The following is a 17,928-nucleotide window of genomic DNA, read 5'->3' as shown; positions in this document are numbered from 1 at the left end:
ACACACACACACACACACACACACACACACACACACACACACACACACACACACACACACACACACACACACACACACACACACACACACACACACACACACACACACACACACACACACACACACACACACACACACACACACACACACACACACACACACACACACACATAGTGCCACCTTAAATTAGTGCGCTCTCCTCCAATGACGCAGTCTTTCGTACTATCAGCCAGAAGCAGGGCAGTCATTGCGCCAAACCGCGAAACCACAAGCGAGGAAGACCTCCATTAAGTAGAGATGCTGCATCGGCCGCTGTCAGTGTTCCCATCCAACGCGTAAAAAATAAAAGGGGCGATTCGAGCATAGCGTCGTGGCGAGGCCGGGGTCTCTGCGGAGAGCCTGTTGCGCAGATGGGCGCTGCTTTAGGCGGAATTGCTCCCGCTCTGATCCATAATAGATGGTGAACGTCCCCCACAGCGTCGTTGCGCCATACGGCCATCGCGCGCTTCACTGTGCTGAAAATGCAAGCGAACTCTTTTTCCCACGTCTCTCTCCGCACAGGTCAGGGAGGGTCAGAACTGGCCCCTGGAGAGCAACGTGTGTTTAAAGCCCGGAGCGCTTGTTATAGCCCTCATTATATGGCGTAACTTTTCTTGCTACGCATCGTTAGAGTTATAGCTAGTTTAACTGCTTGACGTCTCCTATATTATGTTTCGGCTGTCTTAATAAGGGCGTTCTCATCGCTTTTCAGCAGCCATTTTAGCTTGAATAATGATCACTTTATTTCTCTTTTCCCATACTTTGGTTTTTGTTCGTGAGTGCTACACATGCCTCGAATTGTTTTCTGCTGTGTTCATTTGGATTGCAAAGCATTTATGTAACCAGAAAAGGCAAAATCCAGATGATCCGGGCTAGATGGCTTTCAGTCAGTCCATAGCTAAATAGCACAGCGAATTGTGTTCAAAGTACACGCGTGCTTGGAATCCACACTCTTCAAAGAAAATTGGCCTTTATGCTCTCTTGGGGAAAAGAGGGGGGGGGGGGGGGCACTTTTCCACGAGTCTTTAGTAAAATAAGCAAAGTGTATGCTAGATGAGAACAGGCCCAAGTTTTGATCTTTTAGGCAGAGATTTATGGAGTTTTTTGAAGGGCGTAAAAGTGTGCAGCTATTTTGAACAGAAACGCTTTTATATATTTTTGTTTTAGCAGCACACTTTTTTTTTCTTCGTTCCAAGTAACATAAAGCATAGATGTTTTGCTACGCCACTGATGCCGGAGGATAATTTTCTTTGAGCCTGGCATGGCCACTATCGTGTGATCACCATGGCGCGTGGATTTATGACTTGTATTTAGCCATTAGCTAAGCGACCCCTAGCAATTCATTGCACCGAGTTGCAGGTCGATGTGATTTAACCAACAAATTTCCATAACGACTCACGGCGTAGTTACAAGACAAAGTTATTCACAAACAACCATAAAAAAAGATCATAGCGCCACTATAACCAGGCTGACTTGTTTCCAAACTTGCATAATAATACTTGTGACACATACAATCAACTTAAATGTATCTGAATTATTAGTATGTACTTAAAGGCTTTTGGTCACACTTAGGTGCTACTTAGACAAAATAAATGGCGTCTGTGGTAATCCTTAAAGGGGGACAATAAAGAATGGCGTAAATCGTTAACAGTCCCTTTGGAGAGTGCTTAATATTTAATGCTAAGAAAACATCAGCTTTCGTTCAAAAAAAGAATGGCTGGTAAAAGTGACACATATTACTAGGTTTACGAACTATGTCTCCATGAAAACGAATAAACGCCATGTAACTTAGTCGTTGGTACCAAAGGGCACTTAGTAACAAGATTTCACTTTTGACTTACTTTTGGTTCAGAGGAAATCCTTCCCATCGTTTTCAAATGCGCTGCTTGGTGAACACGAGAGGACAGAAGGACAGACGACGCGATCGCAAACTTGCAAGTGTTTCATTCCATACCTATGAAAAAGTTTCGTACGAATATTAAATCATATCACAGGGCTATATTCCCGCATGCATTTGATAATTTCCACATAACCGCTTACCTAGCATTTGTACTCCTAATCATTTTTATCCCGGTTTCAGCGAGCGAGACCGATGGTGAACTTTGCACATGCTCTTTGCCTGCTGTTGATATAAAAAAAAATGCTTCAAATATTTTCCTTACAATTGTCTCATTTTCTTTGGTTACTATTGCGGTTCTGTCGAACTAAGTTTCGCACCTTGGCTTGCACCGATATACAGTGCTGCGCTATATTACCAGGGTGGGGGATTTTTCTACAGCCATTATTATATTGGAGTAGCCTTGTGCGCACAAATCTGCTCGGCTGTCTGGTCTAGTTTTCTGCACGATGCTGGCATTCTGTATATGATGTCTTTTTGGCAAGATCTGAGTCTTTCACCGTGCGTGATTTCACTCTGCGTATATCACGCTGTTCTTCCTCGTATACTTTGTTTCTGTTTGTTTATTGTTGTTCTTCTTTTGACCGGGAGGGGGGGGGGGGGGGGGAGACTAAACACCGCTTTCACCTCGTGTTATTTGTCATCTTCTATAGTCCGTGCGACACTTTGTGAGCATGCGGTGACCAGCCATTCTTTTTTTACCAGCTGATAGAACGATACGTCGGACAATCGGGCAGATGTGTGAACACGAGGCTACTCTAAAATAATAATGAATGTGGAAACATTACCCTGAGAATTTAGCGGAGCATCGTAACCGATGTAAGCAAAAGGGTAAACCTCTGTTTGGCAAACTCTCTGCGAAACAGTTGGATGTGAGCTGACCGTGAACCACATATCGACCTCTTGCACAGAACTCGAACTGTTAGAAAAGAAGAGTTTACTCTATTCTAGAATGAACACATTCAATTCCATCTCTGCTTACTCCTGCGACATAACCCACTTGTCGAATGCTGAAATTTCATCTGTTTTTAGTTTTCTCGACGAATCGGCGATGCTGAATCATTTGTGATGTCATTAATGTCCAAAGATGACAAGGTAAACATTCAAAGGACCAGGAAGAATTTCTGTGTAACCACGGAGCTTCTCAGAAAGCTACATAGCTTTCCTTTGTCACCATATAATTTTGCTTGGGTGGATGCCAATCAGTAATCACTTCCTTGTCATAATATACTAAAAACGTTTCATTTTACGCATTAAAGAAGATAAAAAAGCTTGTATTTGACACATGATATTCTTCGTTGCCTATGTGCCAAAAACTCAACACAACACTTCGTTTGACGGAACATCAATAGTATGCAAGTAAAACAAACAATTCAAGGGAATTGTAGAAGCTTTTTCATGTCAACAGCAGGAAAAAAAAAAAAAGCATGTGTAAGCTTCCCATCGTTAGCGCTCATTGTAACCGAGATAGCGATCATTATATCATTGGGAGTACAAATGCGAGTTGAGCAGCAATGTGGAAAGGATCACGTGCGTAGATGGATATAGCCTCGTGATAGGACATCATCTCTGTATAAGAATTTCATAAATGTGCAATAAAACAGCAGCAAGTGCGCGCTTGTGTCGTCTGTAATTTTGTCCGATCGGGTTCCCCAAGTAGCACATTTGAAAATGACGATCAACCAACTGGCTCCCGTGTAGTCAGGTGAGCTTAGTAAAACAGGCAGGTCCGCAAATATGCATTCATCGAAGTGCTTCATAATTAATCTTAACCGGGACTTCCGTTGACATACGTTTTGTATTATATTGCAAAAAAAGAAAAAAAAACAATTTCATCGGGTTTAAAAATTTTACCCTCTCTCTGAGACAGAATCGAAGGCCCTGGACAAACGTTAGCCCATGCCCAAGTCGTCTCCGCGGAATACGACAATAAGCGAACTCGGTGCAAAAGCTAAATTAAAGTTAGGACCGCTGCTTTTCAATAAAAGTCTATCAACGAAGCATGATCCATTGCACCAATGTAAAATATGGCACATAGAAGAAGGAACAGCAGAACAACAACTGGGCTTACAGCAGTCTCGAAGCATTCAAGTCTGTGACCAATGACCAAACAATACGCTTTATCTCTACACGTAGTGATGATAGCGTGAGTATATATTTCCGGAAACAATTCACATAAAATGTGAGTAAGAACACATCTCGAATGCTCTAAACCTTCGCTGTTCAGTTCAGACTTTTAAGCTCTGCGTCATAGAGCTTGCAAGGGAATTTCACAAAATAAATCCGCACCAGGAATCATGTCCAGATTATTCTGATTTTATTCTGCTAGACATTTCTCGAAAGCAATGAATGTAAGCCTTCACTTCTTCCGTGAGCACAGATGTTTACTCAAAGCAGCAAAGGATTTGGGAAAGATTGACCGCAATGCACTGCACCAGGAACAAGGACTAAATGGTGGATTTAATGTCCAGAGGATATAATTCTTACGCCTTAGCACAAGGCTTTATTTATTTCTGTGCTAATCAGTCGCTAGCACGCCTGAATTTAAGGTCCCCTACATTATGCCTGATCCCATTAAGCTACACCTTATTCTACCCCAATTCGCCACCTTACGTCCGACTTATGGTTGGAAAATTTGATTTGCCCATGACTTCGCCAGCTCGATGCTTGACTGTAAATTGAGCACCGTCGGCTACAATCTGTAAAACGGCACTTATTTGGGCCACATGGAGTTACACGGTCGGAAAACTATATGAGGGCATAAGATATCAGGGCCTAAATTAGCGAATATACGAAGCAATTCGCGCCCTGGTGTCTCTGCGCACTTTTCACGCTCTAGGTTATCTTGGACGCGGAGCAATTCGCTTTCTCTGGATAGCCTCGCGTGCAGTCCTGCTGGGTGCGCTCAGAGCACAGGAGTCAGCTCGGCAGAGGAGAAAACCCTCGCTCACCTGCTGCTGCTGATAGGGCATCGCCTGCTGCTATGCGGACAGCCTCTTTCCGCCGACGCTGTCTTGCGCGATGTCTGACGGAGGCAGGTCCCAAGGCGCTGGCACCGTCTTCGTCGTCCGGCGCTGCCATCGTCGTTCCGCCGATAGCGCTCGCAGCGGCGAGAGGTCACGTCCGGCACGCTTGCCTCCGGAGGAGGAGGAGGAGGAGGAGATCAGACAAGATGACGACGCTGCCGAAGTTACCAGCTTTCAGTCGTTTTTAAACGTAAACGTATCTGGACAAGGTTATGCATGAAAGGACAATTTGTCATGCCTGTAGTATGGACTCAAATTATAACTTGATGTTACGCTGCCATGGTACCTGCACGTGGTTGGTTTGTGGGGTTTAACGTCCCAAAGCAACTCAGGCTATGAGAGAAGCCGTAGTGGAGGACTCAAGAAATTTCGACCACCTGGGATTCTTTAACGTGCACTGACATCGCACAGCACACGGGCGCCTTGCTTTTCGCCTCCATCGAAAAGCGGCCGCCGAGGCCGGGATTCGATCCCGCGTCCTTGGGAACAGTAGTCGAGCGCCGTAACAACTGCGCCATCCCGGCGGGGCGGTACCTACACGTGCAAGGGCAGCGAAAAGAATTACCTAACGAAAGCACTCTTTTTATCATTTAATTTCTCTAGGCTTTCTAAATGAACTGATCTTCACAGTGATACTGCGTGAAATTTTGCTCACATTTAAACAGTATTTTCTGATTTGATGTTTCTAATTTTCTCTTTTATGTTTACATGCATATTTGCAGACACGAAATTATATTTCAGCGCTGTGCTGGGGTACCTTCGTCCATATGGTAACACTTCAGAGAAAATGTACGCATTGGGCACGAAGATGACTTTATTCGAGGTCAGTGTATGAAACTTAGAGGAAAAAAGCCGACAAAAAAAGAAGTGCTCTCAATACAAGTCAAACTCTGGGCACATGGTGGAGTGAATATATTGGACCCTGCATAAGGAAGGCAGCTCTCTGGCTGCGCTCAGTCAAAGCTTTTTTTTGTGTGAACACGGTTATCTACATTGCACCATTTCTGTCACGCTTCGGGCTATGGAGGAAGTGAAAAGGCTGTCATGTCTGTCAAGCCCTTTCTTCTCCAAAACGCAGCCCGTTGCACTTAAAGTAAATACGAGGACGAAGCTAATGGAGCAAAATATTTACCAAGTTTCAGAACAAACTGCACACGAATTCAGAACCATGAACAATACATCTTACTTAATACGTGTGAAAACTGTAATTGCAGTCAGTGTGTATATGCAATGAGTAGAATATCCATCATCGCGTGAACATGCTTATCAGGCCAAAACCTTCGTTCCATTCATTGTGCAACGATAAAGAAATTATGAATAACCGTGCCGTCCGCCCTCACCGAAGTTACGGTTAGGGTCGGCTCGGACTTTGTGAGGGTAATAAGCCTTGCTAACACAACAAAGTAACCCTCGCAATTTATACTCCCTCCCGGCGTCGGTTCATAATGCTGCCCACATTGCTTCGGAAGGTACGGACAATTCCGCAGTGGTCTACGCTTTTCTTAAAGCGTGAAATGCGAAATTCAAAATCACGCAGCACGCTGCGTCAGTGTCAAGGGGTAAAAAAGCAGTCCGGCTGGGACTGCCTATAGTGACGTCGCAGCGTACTGAGGATAACTTTTTAAATAATCATATAAGTTATAACTGAGGATAACTTATAAATATTAATATAAGTTATAAGAAATGACAGTGATGTGACGTTTACTTTAAACCTCCAATGTACATTTCACAACAAGGAGATCGTAGCCATAAAAAAACATAAATCCCTTGTTGAGCATCTGTAATTAAACCATCGTTCTTCCAGGCGCAATAAATAAATGGAACAGGCACCCAAGTGTAAAGAACACCGTTAGAATTGCTCAGTTAGGGCGCTCGACTGCTGGCTCCAAGAACGAGGATTCGATCTCGGTAGCAGCTGCTTTTCGCTACCATTGAAAAGTAAGGCTCCCATGTACACGGCAATATCAGTGCACTTTAAAGAACCCCAGGTGGTCGAAATTTCCGGAGCCCCCGCGCACCCTTCCATATAGCCTGGATCGCTTTGGTACGTTAAAACGTATCAGCGGTACGGTTGTAAAAGGCTGGCACATAAAACGTCAGCTAATTTCCGACTGCTTAAGTCGCCTGCACAAGCCTTACATGAATTTCAGTCGAACAATGTGCTGTATATATTCTATTATTATACTTTACAGCGCACATTACGTCATCACTATCATGGGCAACACATTAACACTATCTGTTCCAAAACATCGCGCACACTTGGATTTCTTAGGCGCAATTTGAAATCTGTTCCACGTGAAATAAAAACAAAATAGCATACACATCATTCGTATGCCCAAATTAGAATACGCTTCATCTGTCTGGAATCCTTCACAAGCATAACTCCCCTCAGATTTTGAAGCTATCCAAAACTGCGCCAACCGTGCCATCTCATCGAATACTCAAGGAATGCCAGCGTCATTTTACTAAATAAAATGATCCCTCGACCTGCCAGCACTCGCAAGCCACCGCGCAATTTCGCGTCTATGCCTTCCTTCCTCTTTCTTTTATCGTTCGTCAAGACATCATTTACTTAAACCACCCACAAGAACGTCATCCCGCTTAAGCCGCAGTAACTCCGTTGCACGCATTAACGACCGCATTAACGGCATCGTCACATGCGTCGACCGCCATCTATTCCGTGAAAAACTGGATAGTCAATTTTAACAACTTTAGCGACGTTCGTCAGCGAGCACTGAAATTACGTTTGATCTTTTTAAACACATACTCTGATGAAGCCTCAAGCCGTCGCGTTCAAGAAAATTTAGCAGACCTTTCTTAGCGCGTAACGCTGCAGCCAGCTGTATAAATCACAGTTCTATTCATTCGCCAGGCTGAGGTAAATTCTTTATGTTCTGTAGGACGTTGCGAAACGCGTGCAGCAGCAAATTAGTATTAAACGTTCATGGTTCAGGCACGGTCTCGTATTATTGCCAGAAAACTGCGCAGTGCTAATAGTTTTATTCAAACCTGTGAGCTAGGACACAACACTAAGCTACATTGGTTGCCTGCTCATTGGGGCATTTCAGAAGGTGATCATAAGGACGGCTATGGTGCCTCGATGGCCAGCAGCGCGCTGTCATTGAGGCAACTTAACGATGGCAAAGCGCTGGCCACGCACGGAGATTAATCTCATGTGGTCCCTATTCTCTTCTCTCGTGGAGTGATGGAGCGAGGCTTACCTCATGTGCGCAACGCCCATTTGGGGGGGGGGGGGGGGGGGGGGGGGGCGCTGAGCTCATCAGGTAAGCCTCGCTCTGTGGTCGATCTATAGAGTCCTCTTCGACACCATTGATTCTATCTGTGACATTCACATGCCGCGTAACCTTGATAAATGTGACTGCACTTGGCTCCACCAGATTCTTCTATGAGCAGCATACGCTAACCACTATCCATCAAGATAGGACGCAGCATCAAAATAACACGCTCAGCATTTGGCCTACAAACTGAATGGAAGACTTCTTCTTGTGGTAAATAAGCGTTGTGGATTATTAACGCTCTCTCAAATCTTTCAGTAGAAGGAAGAATGCGCTCTTATGTAGCGGACTTCCTTCGCAACCGGACGGCAGAAATAACATTCGGTTTAAAAATCGAGTAAACAGCGTTACCAACCAGCCCGTATTTGCCCTCTTTTGTAACATTCGGTTCACTCTCTTCACCAGTCTTATACAACTAGTAGCAGAAGTACACCTCAGGGCTCAGTCCTCTCTCCCTTTCTTTTCAATATTATGCCCATTCCTAAGGCAAAAGCCCAGATAGTTATCCCACACGTCTCCCACTCATTCTACGCGGATCACATTACTCTTTGGACCTCCACGGGTAATGTCGGTCAAAGCGAAGAAACGCTCCAGTCTGGGGCGGGCATCGTCGCGGCGCATGCGCGGCGGTGGGCCTCGCCTACTCACCCAGTAAATCAGAGCTGTTGCTCTCACACCCTTCAAAGTGCCGCACAGACACGAGTCCACCGCCCAATATTCGAGTCAACATTGATGATCAACAAAAGTTCCCGAGTTTGATAAGGTGCGTATACTGGACATTCTTATTCAGAACAACGGCAAGATACTTCCACCATTACTAAGCCCCCCCGCCGGGTTGGCGCAGTGGTTACGGCCCTCGACTACTGTTCCCGAGGACGATGGAGGCAAAAAGCAAGGCGCCCGTGTTCTGTGCGATGTCAGTGCACGTTAAAGAACCCCAGGTGGTCGAAATTTCCGGAGTCCTCCACTACGGCGTCTCTCATAACCTGTGTTGCTTTGGGACGTTAAACCCCACCAAACCAAACCAAACCAAACCATTACTAAGCTCACCAACACATGCAGTCCACCAGTTTGACAGGTGGACTGCAGCCACAAACACCGGGGGATGCGGGAGCACTACCTCCGCCGCCTTATACAAGCGTTCGTGTTGAGTCGAGTGGTGTACCCCCTTCCATACTTGTTTCTTTCCAAGGTGGAGGAAGAAAAAGTAAATTCACTAATCAGGCAAGCCTATAAAGCGGCCCTCAATCTCCCCAGACACACGTCGAATACCCGTCTGCTCCTAATGGGGATTCAAAATACCTTAGATGGGCTCATCGAAGCCACTCGCACAGCACAAGCTGAACGTCTATAATCTATAACAACAGGGGGCATATTCTCTCTTCCTAGGTCTCAACCCTATAAGCTCCCTCAGACCCATGTAATCCAGCTAGGGAGCAATCAAATCTCTTTTAACAATTCATTCACTCCCCAAAAACGCCCACCCGGTCCACAACCTAACTCGGCTCGGCGAGAAGCCAGAGCCGCGGCGCTGCACAAACACTATCGCGCAGATACCATGTGCAGTCTATGTGGACGCCGAGGATAATGCTACTCATCAAGCCTATTCCTTGAGCGTGGTTTCAAAACATTTCACCTTATAGTTTCTGGTTCGATCAAAGCTCCGTCCTCGTTAGAGCCAGAGGAAGCCGCAATTGCCTTGGCAAAGTCTCCTCAACTACTGCCACACTAATATTTAGTGATTCAAAAACAGCAATCCGCAATTTTTCACAGGGCAGGATTCATACGCCTGCTTTCAAAATTCTCAATTCTACTCCTCCTCTGACCAGAGCAGTTGAACTCCTGTGGGTTTGTTTCTTTTGTGGGCTTTAACGTTCCAAAGACTTCTATGGGTACCTGCTCATACGGCAGCCCAGGGAATGAAGCTGCCCACAACACAGCTCGAGCGCACGTCAATCGAGCAAGACCAGCTACAGATCCAGGCAGTGCACGCAAACGCCTGGTTATCTGTAACGAAATTACTCGCCACTACAGGAAGCAACGACTCCAGTAGCTGCCCCCACACTAACTCGAGCAGGTGACCTGGTGTCAGCTCCATTTCCGTATCTTTCTATCTCCGGCTCAGCTTGCTCATATCCACCCCGGCCTTTTTTTCCCCTGTATGCAATGTTGTGCCCGTGGGGTTATCACCATGCATGGCAAAATTACTTTTGAAAAGGAATTAAATTACATTATAAGGCTGTATACTACTCTACCTGATAGATCTACAGTAACGTATGATCTGCGAACACGAAAAAAAACTTGTACCTTTTACTCGAACCAACTATGGAAAACAGATATTAACTTTTCAGGTGCCATCCCTTATCAACAACACACCAAATGCGGAATTTTCATTGGCACCTAGAGCATTTAAAAAGAACGTGAAACAATATTTAAATGAATATTCCCTATAATTTCAATGGTGGTAGTAACTGTATTTTTCTCATATGCAATCTTTTTTGTGTAAATATTTTTTGCTATGAAATTTAGGTTATTGAGTGCGTGGTCTGTTGATTTGAATATCCAATGAATGCTGCATGTATTGATACCTTTTAACCTTTTATATATCGTATGTAAGTGTTGCATAATGTTTTTTTTTTTTTAATATCTTGTATACACTAGAGGTGTGTGCTGTTGTCTGCTGTTATCTGTTTTGGGAGCCAAGGCCCAGTCAGGCTTGTCGCCTTTTGCCTTGGCTTCCCCTTTCTTGTAAAATAAAGAAATAAACTCCAACTCCAACTTTGCTGAAAATTGCAGAAAAGTAATTAAATTACATTACTCATTACTTCTGGTGAGTAATTTAATTACTTTTAAATTACTTTGAAGTTCTCATCCATGCAAAAACTAAGTAAACCTAGTAAACTTAAACTAACTTATTCTCCAGAAGCGAAGCACACAAATTTTTTCCTCTTCTCGCGAAACTCTGTCTCAGAAAGCTATTCCTTCCCTCTTTCCTACAGCGTTTATCATTACAAAAATAAGGCAACCGCAAAAAAAAAAGGGAACCAAAAAATCCGAAGCATGGTCGAATGGTCGTGAAATGAGCGGCAAACCTAGCGTCTTGCTGCCCCCGGAGCTGACTCCGCCATTTAAAGGGCCCAAAGAAACTAGGATATTTATTGCTTCCGCAGTCCCAAGAATCGACGTTGGCACCTTGCACTCAATGTTCATGCCATGGTGGCTCACGTCATGACCCTTCCACCGGTCACCCCCACGAACCCTCCCTCGCCCCGTGGTAACGAGTGTAACCAGGCACCACCCTAGCCGACGCAACAGGGAGTGCCACTGCGCCGCGCTCCCGACTGGTTTTCAACTCCGGCCTTCTTGTACCATCTGCCCCTTCGGTATTCTCTTGGCGCCTTGTATCCTGCTGCTTGGAGAATGGTTGCCATGGGACAACTGCACTAAGTGATCCTGCTGGACAGGTCTCAGACTCGCTGTTCTGCTCAATTTTGTCTCCTTTTGCCGATGGCATCGGCTTGCCGCACGTCATTCCTGCTTTAGCGGCACTCTACTTTGTTGTGTATTGAAGGAGCAGTGGCGCACGTTAGTAAAAGTAATTTCGAAAGGAATTAATTACTTTTGTTGCGAAATTACTGTCAGAAAGTAATTCATTACATTACTAAATTACAAAACTGAAAAAGTAACTCATTACATTGCAATTTACCGGGAAAATAATTAAATTACAGTAATTCCATTATTGTTATTCAATTACTGCCATGTCTGGTTATCACACAGTATCGCACCGTCAACAGGGTTGTGCCAAGGAATTGGTTGCGTAGCGCTCGTCACCCGTTTCGTGAACGAGTGCTGTCAGCTCCCTGGGCGGTAGCGATTAATCTGAGTCGGCGCTGGTGAGATGAAGAAAAAGCTTTATACACTATTTACAGGCATCGATACAACGAGATCGGCTCTGGGACCGAAAGCTAACATAGCCATAAGCGACTGTTCTCGCGCAGCGACGGCCGGGGAGATTTAGCCGCGTCCGCTCTCAGGGGGCGAACTGCTCCCGAATGACGCTAGTGACGAACTCACACTCGAAGTATTGAAAGGAAGCACTTGGGTTTCTGTAAACCGAGAAACCGTTGACGCTCAAATGATCCAATCCGACGGAAGCACTTTCGCAGGACCAATGGGAGAGCTTGCTGCGCTTTTGCTTCAAATATGCCGCGGAGCAAGAAGGGGTCCACCGCCAGGGCCACGGCGCCGATCAGTCTGGATACTCAGCTCATGTTCAAACACGTCGCTTATCTCCCCTTGGCACGGCTCGCCTCCAGTGCATCGGTGCTTTGCACAGAAGTATCCGGAGTTTGTGAAGAAGGCGTTCGCCGGAGAAGTTTGGCATCCGGCTGAATTTCTGGGCGGCTTTGGCCGGGCACAACCGCACACTCTGCAGGGCACCCAAAGCCGACTTTCACCCTATCCTCTACATTTGCTCTGAGCTGCAGCCACCCTGCAACTAACAGACATAGAGCGATGGGAGATTGCGGTGTCCAGCTTGGACCCGGCTGCACAAAAGGAGCTGGTGGGCAGGGCTCTAAGAGTCACTGAGAGCCACAAGCTCCCGGCCACCCTTAGCGATATCGAGCCGGCCAATCACTATAGGCAAGGTTATAAGGCTCAAGAACCAATAAACGTTTTCACTACCATCACCGTATAGTCAGGGGTGCTCCTTCTTTTGTCAACGTCCCTGGCGTATGAGTCGCGCTATGTGCCATGAAGTATGCATGATTTAGGAAAAGCTGCTTTCAAAGCACGTGTCGCATCTGTTGAGCCGTAACAAAGAGGTCTGTCTGAATGAAAGGTGCGACTTGGCGTGCTCAGTAAATCACAGAGGTTGGTTGCCGGGGTATGTGAATTTTTCATGTGACGTCATAGGCGTCATTTCGTTGTACAAACAATGGCAGGTGGCGATAAGCCGATTATATACATGCTTGCTGCGCCTTTCACCGTGCTATATACAACACAAAATGGCCGCCACCGTGTCTTCGATGCATTTTTTCCTGTAAAAAAGCATATGCAAGCTACGTATATTGCGAAAGCAGCGATATAACGTAGAGCACTGAAGCTCATCAAAGATTAACTCAAAATCTGCTTGTAGTGTTACGGGACGGCCGCTTATCGCAACAGTGTGCAAAGTGTTCTACTTTCCTGCCTGCTGTCGGCACGCCCGACAGTGGCGGTTTGCTTCTGAGCCGGCGGCAGAGTGCGGGGTAGTATTGCAAGGCATTCTTCTGCGGTATCACCTCGAACGGTATGAAGTAGGAGAAGAACGTCGGCAGAAAACTCTATTGGAGAGATAAAGTAGCAGCAGTTTTCACTACACTACAGACGCTTTGGCGGTCACTGATACCTTTCCGTTATCACTGTCTGGCGCTTCGAACTGATTGGTGAATGGCAAAAATACGGTTGCGATGCGAAGTCCATCACTGACATCGTATTCGTTGCTTGGACACTACCTTGGTTGTGAGGGTTGCTAACATTTATTGTTGGCTAGACATATCTGCTTGAAAAAGAAGAGGTGTGCGAGTGTGATGTACTTGGGAGCAGACATGGCAGTAATTGAATTATAGTAATGGCATTACTGTAATTTAATTACTTTTTGGTAATTTGTAATGTAATGAATTACTTTTTGGTTCGGTAATTTGGTAATGTAAATTTTTACTTTTTGGTAGTAATTTTGCAGCAAAAGTAATCACTTCATTTCGAAATTACTTTCACTAAAGTGCGCCACTATTCCTCCAATAGACAACAAAGTAGAGGGCCGCGAAAACATGCAGGAACGACATGCGGTAAGCCGAAGCCATCGTAAAATGGATCGGCAAAAGGAGACAGAATTGAGCAGAACAGTGCGTCTGAGACCTCGCGTGCAGCATGGTCACTATGTGCGGCTATTCCATGGCAACCATTCTTCAAGCAGCAAGCTACAAGTTGTCAAGAGAATGCCAAAGGGACAGATGGTGCAAGAAGGCCGGAGTTGAAAACTATTTTTGAGCGCGGCGCAGTGGCACTCCCTGTTGAGTCGGCTAGGGCACAGTGGGGCTTGGTTACACTCGTCTCCACGGTACGAGGGAGGATTGGGGTTGGGGTAGATAAGGGTCCATGACGTTAGCCACAGTGGTTTAAGCATTACTGAGCAGTGGGCGCAAGGTGCCAACGTCGATTCTTGGGACTGCGGCAGCAATAATTAACCTAGCGCCTTCGGGCCTTCAAATGGCGGAGACAGTTCCGGGCAAGCAAGACGCTGGGTTTTCCGGTCATTTCACGATCGTTCGACCATGCTTCTGCTTTGTTGTTGTTGTTGTTATTTTCTTGTTTTTACTGCTGTAGGAAAGAGAAAATGAATAGCTCTCTGGGACGGAATTTGACGGAAAAACGAAAGAACGTGTGTGCTTCGCGTCTGGAGAACAAGTTGCTGTCTTGTTTACTAGATTTGCTTAGTTTTTGCATGGATGGAAACTAGGAAGTAATTTAAAAGTAGTTGAATTACGCAGTAGAGGGAATTGTAATGTAATTTCAATAATTTTTGGGAGCAATAATGAGTAATGTATTTAATTACTTTTCTTCAATTTTCAGCAAAGTAATTAGTAATGTCATTTATTCTTTTTCAAAAGTAATTTTCCCATGTATGCTTGCGAGTAGAGGAGGAAGTTGTGGCTGAGTGTGAGAGGAAGTTCAGGTTCCGTTTTGTATTACAGTTGGTAGTGCGCGCCTGTGATTTTTTTTTTCTTTCTCTACGTGTTTGTCTACGTTGCGCCGCAGTTGTGGATATTATGCACCAACTCGCCCCACAAGCTGTTATTTCGTTGCTACTTCACTGAGGGTGGCCATCGCGTGTTGCTACAGGCTATTTACTAAGCTGCACGGTTCGCAAGGCTTCAGACAATTTACCACGAGCTCCAGTGTTACTTGCTCATGATAGCCCAGTGCTCGTCTCCCTGGTCTCCGGGGGCAGTCAAGGGCTTCTGAAGATGGCTATATATATATATATATATATATATATATATATATATATATATATATATATAATATATATATATATATATATATATATATATATATATATATATATATATATATATATATATATATATATATATAAGGGATGCGAGAGAAGATTCTGGTGAGCACTTGTGTCCATGTATACAGAGAAGGCTATCTGTGATCTTTCGCAATGGACGAGACAGATGGGGACGTACGAAACAATACACGAACACTAGTGCTACGTCGTTCCCTCTCCTGCACCCCTGCGTTTTTCGTGCTATGAATGCGCACTTTTCTGCCCAACAAGCCCAACCTTCCCGCCGCTAAGCCTTGTTTCTTCGCCCCGCCGAGGTGGCGCTGTGATTAGGGCGCTCGACTGCTATACCTAAGAACGCGGGATCGAATCCCTGCCGCGGCGGCCGCTTTTCGATGGAGTCGAAACGTCCGTGTGTTGTGCGATGTCAGTGCACGTTAAAGAACCCCAGGTGGTCAAAATCTCCGGAGTCCTCCACTACGGCGTCTCTCATAGTCTGAGTTGTTTTGGGACGTCAAACCCTATAACCAAACTAAACTAGCCTTGCTGCTCCGTCGCCCTGCAGAACCAGAGCTTACTTAACACCAAGAAAGAGATTAAAGATATTTCTCACTAAGGTACACCTTCTTCCATAGAGGCATTGACCGCAACCTAGATTCCTCTATGCAATTTTTTTCCACGATTCTTTTAAAAATATTATTAGGTATGGGCAGTGCCTCTTTCTTCAATGCTTCATTCTCAACCAAAAATTTTATTTTAGGGTTGAAATCACATTAAAATTCGTACATTTTACTGCCTGCTTTTAGCTGCTGTAGTGGAATGTAAATCTGGTATATTCGTCACCTTCACTATTTCTTTATTCACAATGTTTTCATTCTGTTGGGGGGGTGCAGTTGTTAGGGAGCTAGAATTCTGTGCCCAAGGATGTGGGACCGAATCCCGGCCGCGGTTGCCGCTCTTTGATGGAGGCGAAAAGTAAGGCGCCTGTGTGATGTGCAATGTCCAGTGAACGTTAAAGAACCCCATGGGGTCGAAATCTCCAGATCCCTCTATTACGGCGTCTCTCATAGCTTGAGTCTCTATGGGGTGTTAAACGCCATAAACCATAAACATTTCACATACAATAAAGCAGGTATACCGCCTCATTGGGATTGAACTTCACTTCGACAGATGACCAAAGAAGCAGTAGCTGTATAATTCGCTGTCAGATTCTGCACGCCACGATGTAGCGGAGCGATCTCTTTCGTGCTTATCCGCAGGCGCTGAAGTCGTTTATCAACGACACGCTGGCGGAGCGCTTCGGCGAGCCAGCGACGGATGGCGCGGTGACGATAGTGTTCAGAGTGTTCGTGGCCGTGTTCTGCGTGGGCGGCATTTTCGGCGGCCTGCTCACCGCCTGCGTGCCTACCGGTTCGGCCGCAAGGGCGGACTCTTGTTCAACAGCGGACTCATGTTCGTCGCCGCCGCCCTGCTCACGCTGGCCAAGGGGGCCGGCTCCTGCCAGCTGCTCGTCATCGGCCGCCTCGTCGCCATAGTCAACTCCGGTCAGAACTCCTGGTGAACTCCCGCCACAAGATTTCCACCTGAACACACCAGTGTGTTCGTCACAGAAATAGCGGTTGTAGTCAGCAATTTTCCGACCACATGAAATCTTCATAGGTTGAAATTTCGTGTTTGGCATAACTATATATCTTCTCTGCCTGCACAAAGACAGTTCAGCTACGATCAGTACTGGACATGCTGTTTCGTATTCACGTCTTTCACATCATTTCGTCATTCAATGTCGAAGTTTTCGTTAACAGTTATACCAGTATCGATGTGAAAACATTTCTACAGAAGTTCAGATAGCGTTGCCAATTGTTTTCAAGCGAAATAAAATGAATAAATTGTTCATGCTGTGATCGGTAGTATAAACGCTTACCCTGTAACACACCCAACTTGACCTAAATCAAGAGCAGGAGTTGTTTGATTTACACAAACTCAGCCAGGAGATCAACGAGCGCACTAAGTCGACTGACTTCTTCCACCTGACTGTGAATAAGAACTGTAGTTCTCTTAAATAATTGCTTTTCTAGTTTAGCATAATCACTTCTCCGTGATTTTTCCACGCGACGTTACCTAACCAGACAGCATACATCAAATTTATTAGAGTACGCAGATTTGATTTATTTTTTCACAACAGCTATTTTTGGCAACGATGTGTTTTTAAACGGCAAGATTTGTGTGCACCTGTAATGTGCTCTGAAGAATGGCGCATTTTACGGCCTCATATTGTTTTTACATTTTACAGAAGCAGCAAGGCTCCCGGTTAGGAGCTCGTTTGCTATATTCAGTGACATTCAGTAAGAAGTAAAAGAGTGGCTAAAAACTGATGTACACGGTTATAAAGAGGCCAACAAATTGTGTGCGGATATGCTAACACAGTTTACAGGTATATCTTCATTACCGAGTAAGGACAACAAGAAAAGTATACGGGTCGTCTTCACTGCTTTTAAACTCTATGCGCGTATTCCACGTGTGTTCGTTGTTGTTTTGTTTTTGTTTTCTACTTAGCTGTTATCATATATGTAGCTTCGTTTTTGAAAGAGAAAGAAGGCCGTGTATCTATTTACA

At 45.2% G+C, this 17,928-nt stretch overlaps 1 protein-coding gene across 2 annotated transcripts in view; it reads right to left on the bottom strand.

Moving 5' to 3' along the window:
- LOC146197045 (solute carrier family 2, facilitated glucose transporter member 1-like) overlaps nucleotides 1-5,010 on the bottom strand; it is a 48,428-nt gene extending 43,418 nt beyond the window's left edge. The window contains exons 1-2 of one of the 2 annotated variants that reach the window (XM_084598763.1): nucleotides 4,888-4,986; nucleotides 1,881-1,993 (exon numbers count right to left, since the gene is read on the bottom strand). In XM_084598763.1, the coding sequence (XP_084454889.1) occupies nucleotides 1,881-1,907 (27 nt within the window). In that variant the 5' untranslated portion in view covers nucleotides 1,908-1,993; nucleotides 4,888-4,986. Of the gene's footprint in view, nucleotides 1-1,880; nucleotides 1,994-4,887 lie in introns of both variants that reach the window. The other variant, XM_084598764.1, reaches the window with a different exon arrangement.
- Between the last annotated feature and the right edge of the window lie 12,918 nt (nucleotides 5,011-17,928).

The sequence above is a fragment of the Amblyomma maculatum genome, chromosome 3 (assembly GCF_055883805.1).
Source record: "Amblyomma maculatum isolate TAMU_Amacu chromosome 3, ASM5588380v1, whole genome shotgun sequence".
Lineage (NCBI taxonomy): Eukaryota > Metazoa > Arthropoda > Arachnida > Ixodida > Ixodidae > Amblyomma > Amblyomma maculatum.
The sequence above is the reverse complement of the archived record's forward strand: the minus strand, read 5'-3'. Positions and strand labels throughout refer to the sequence as shown.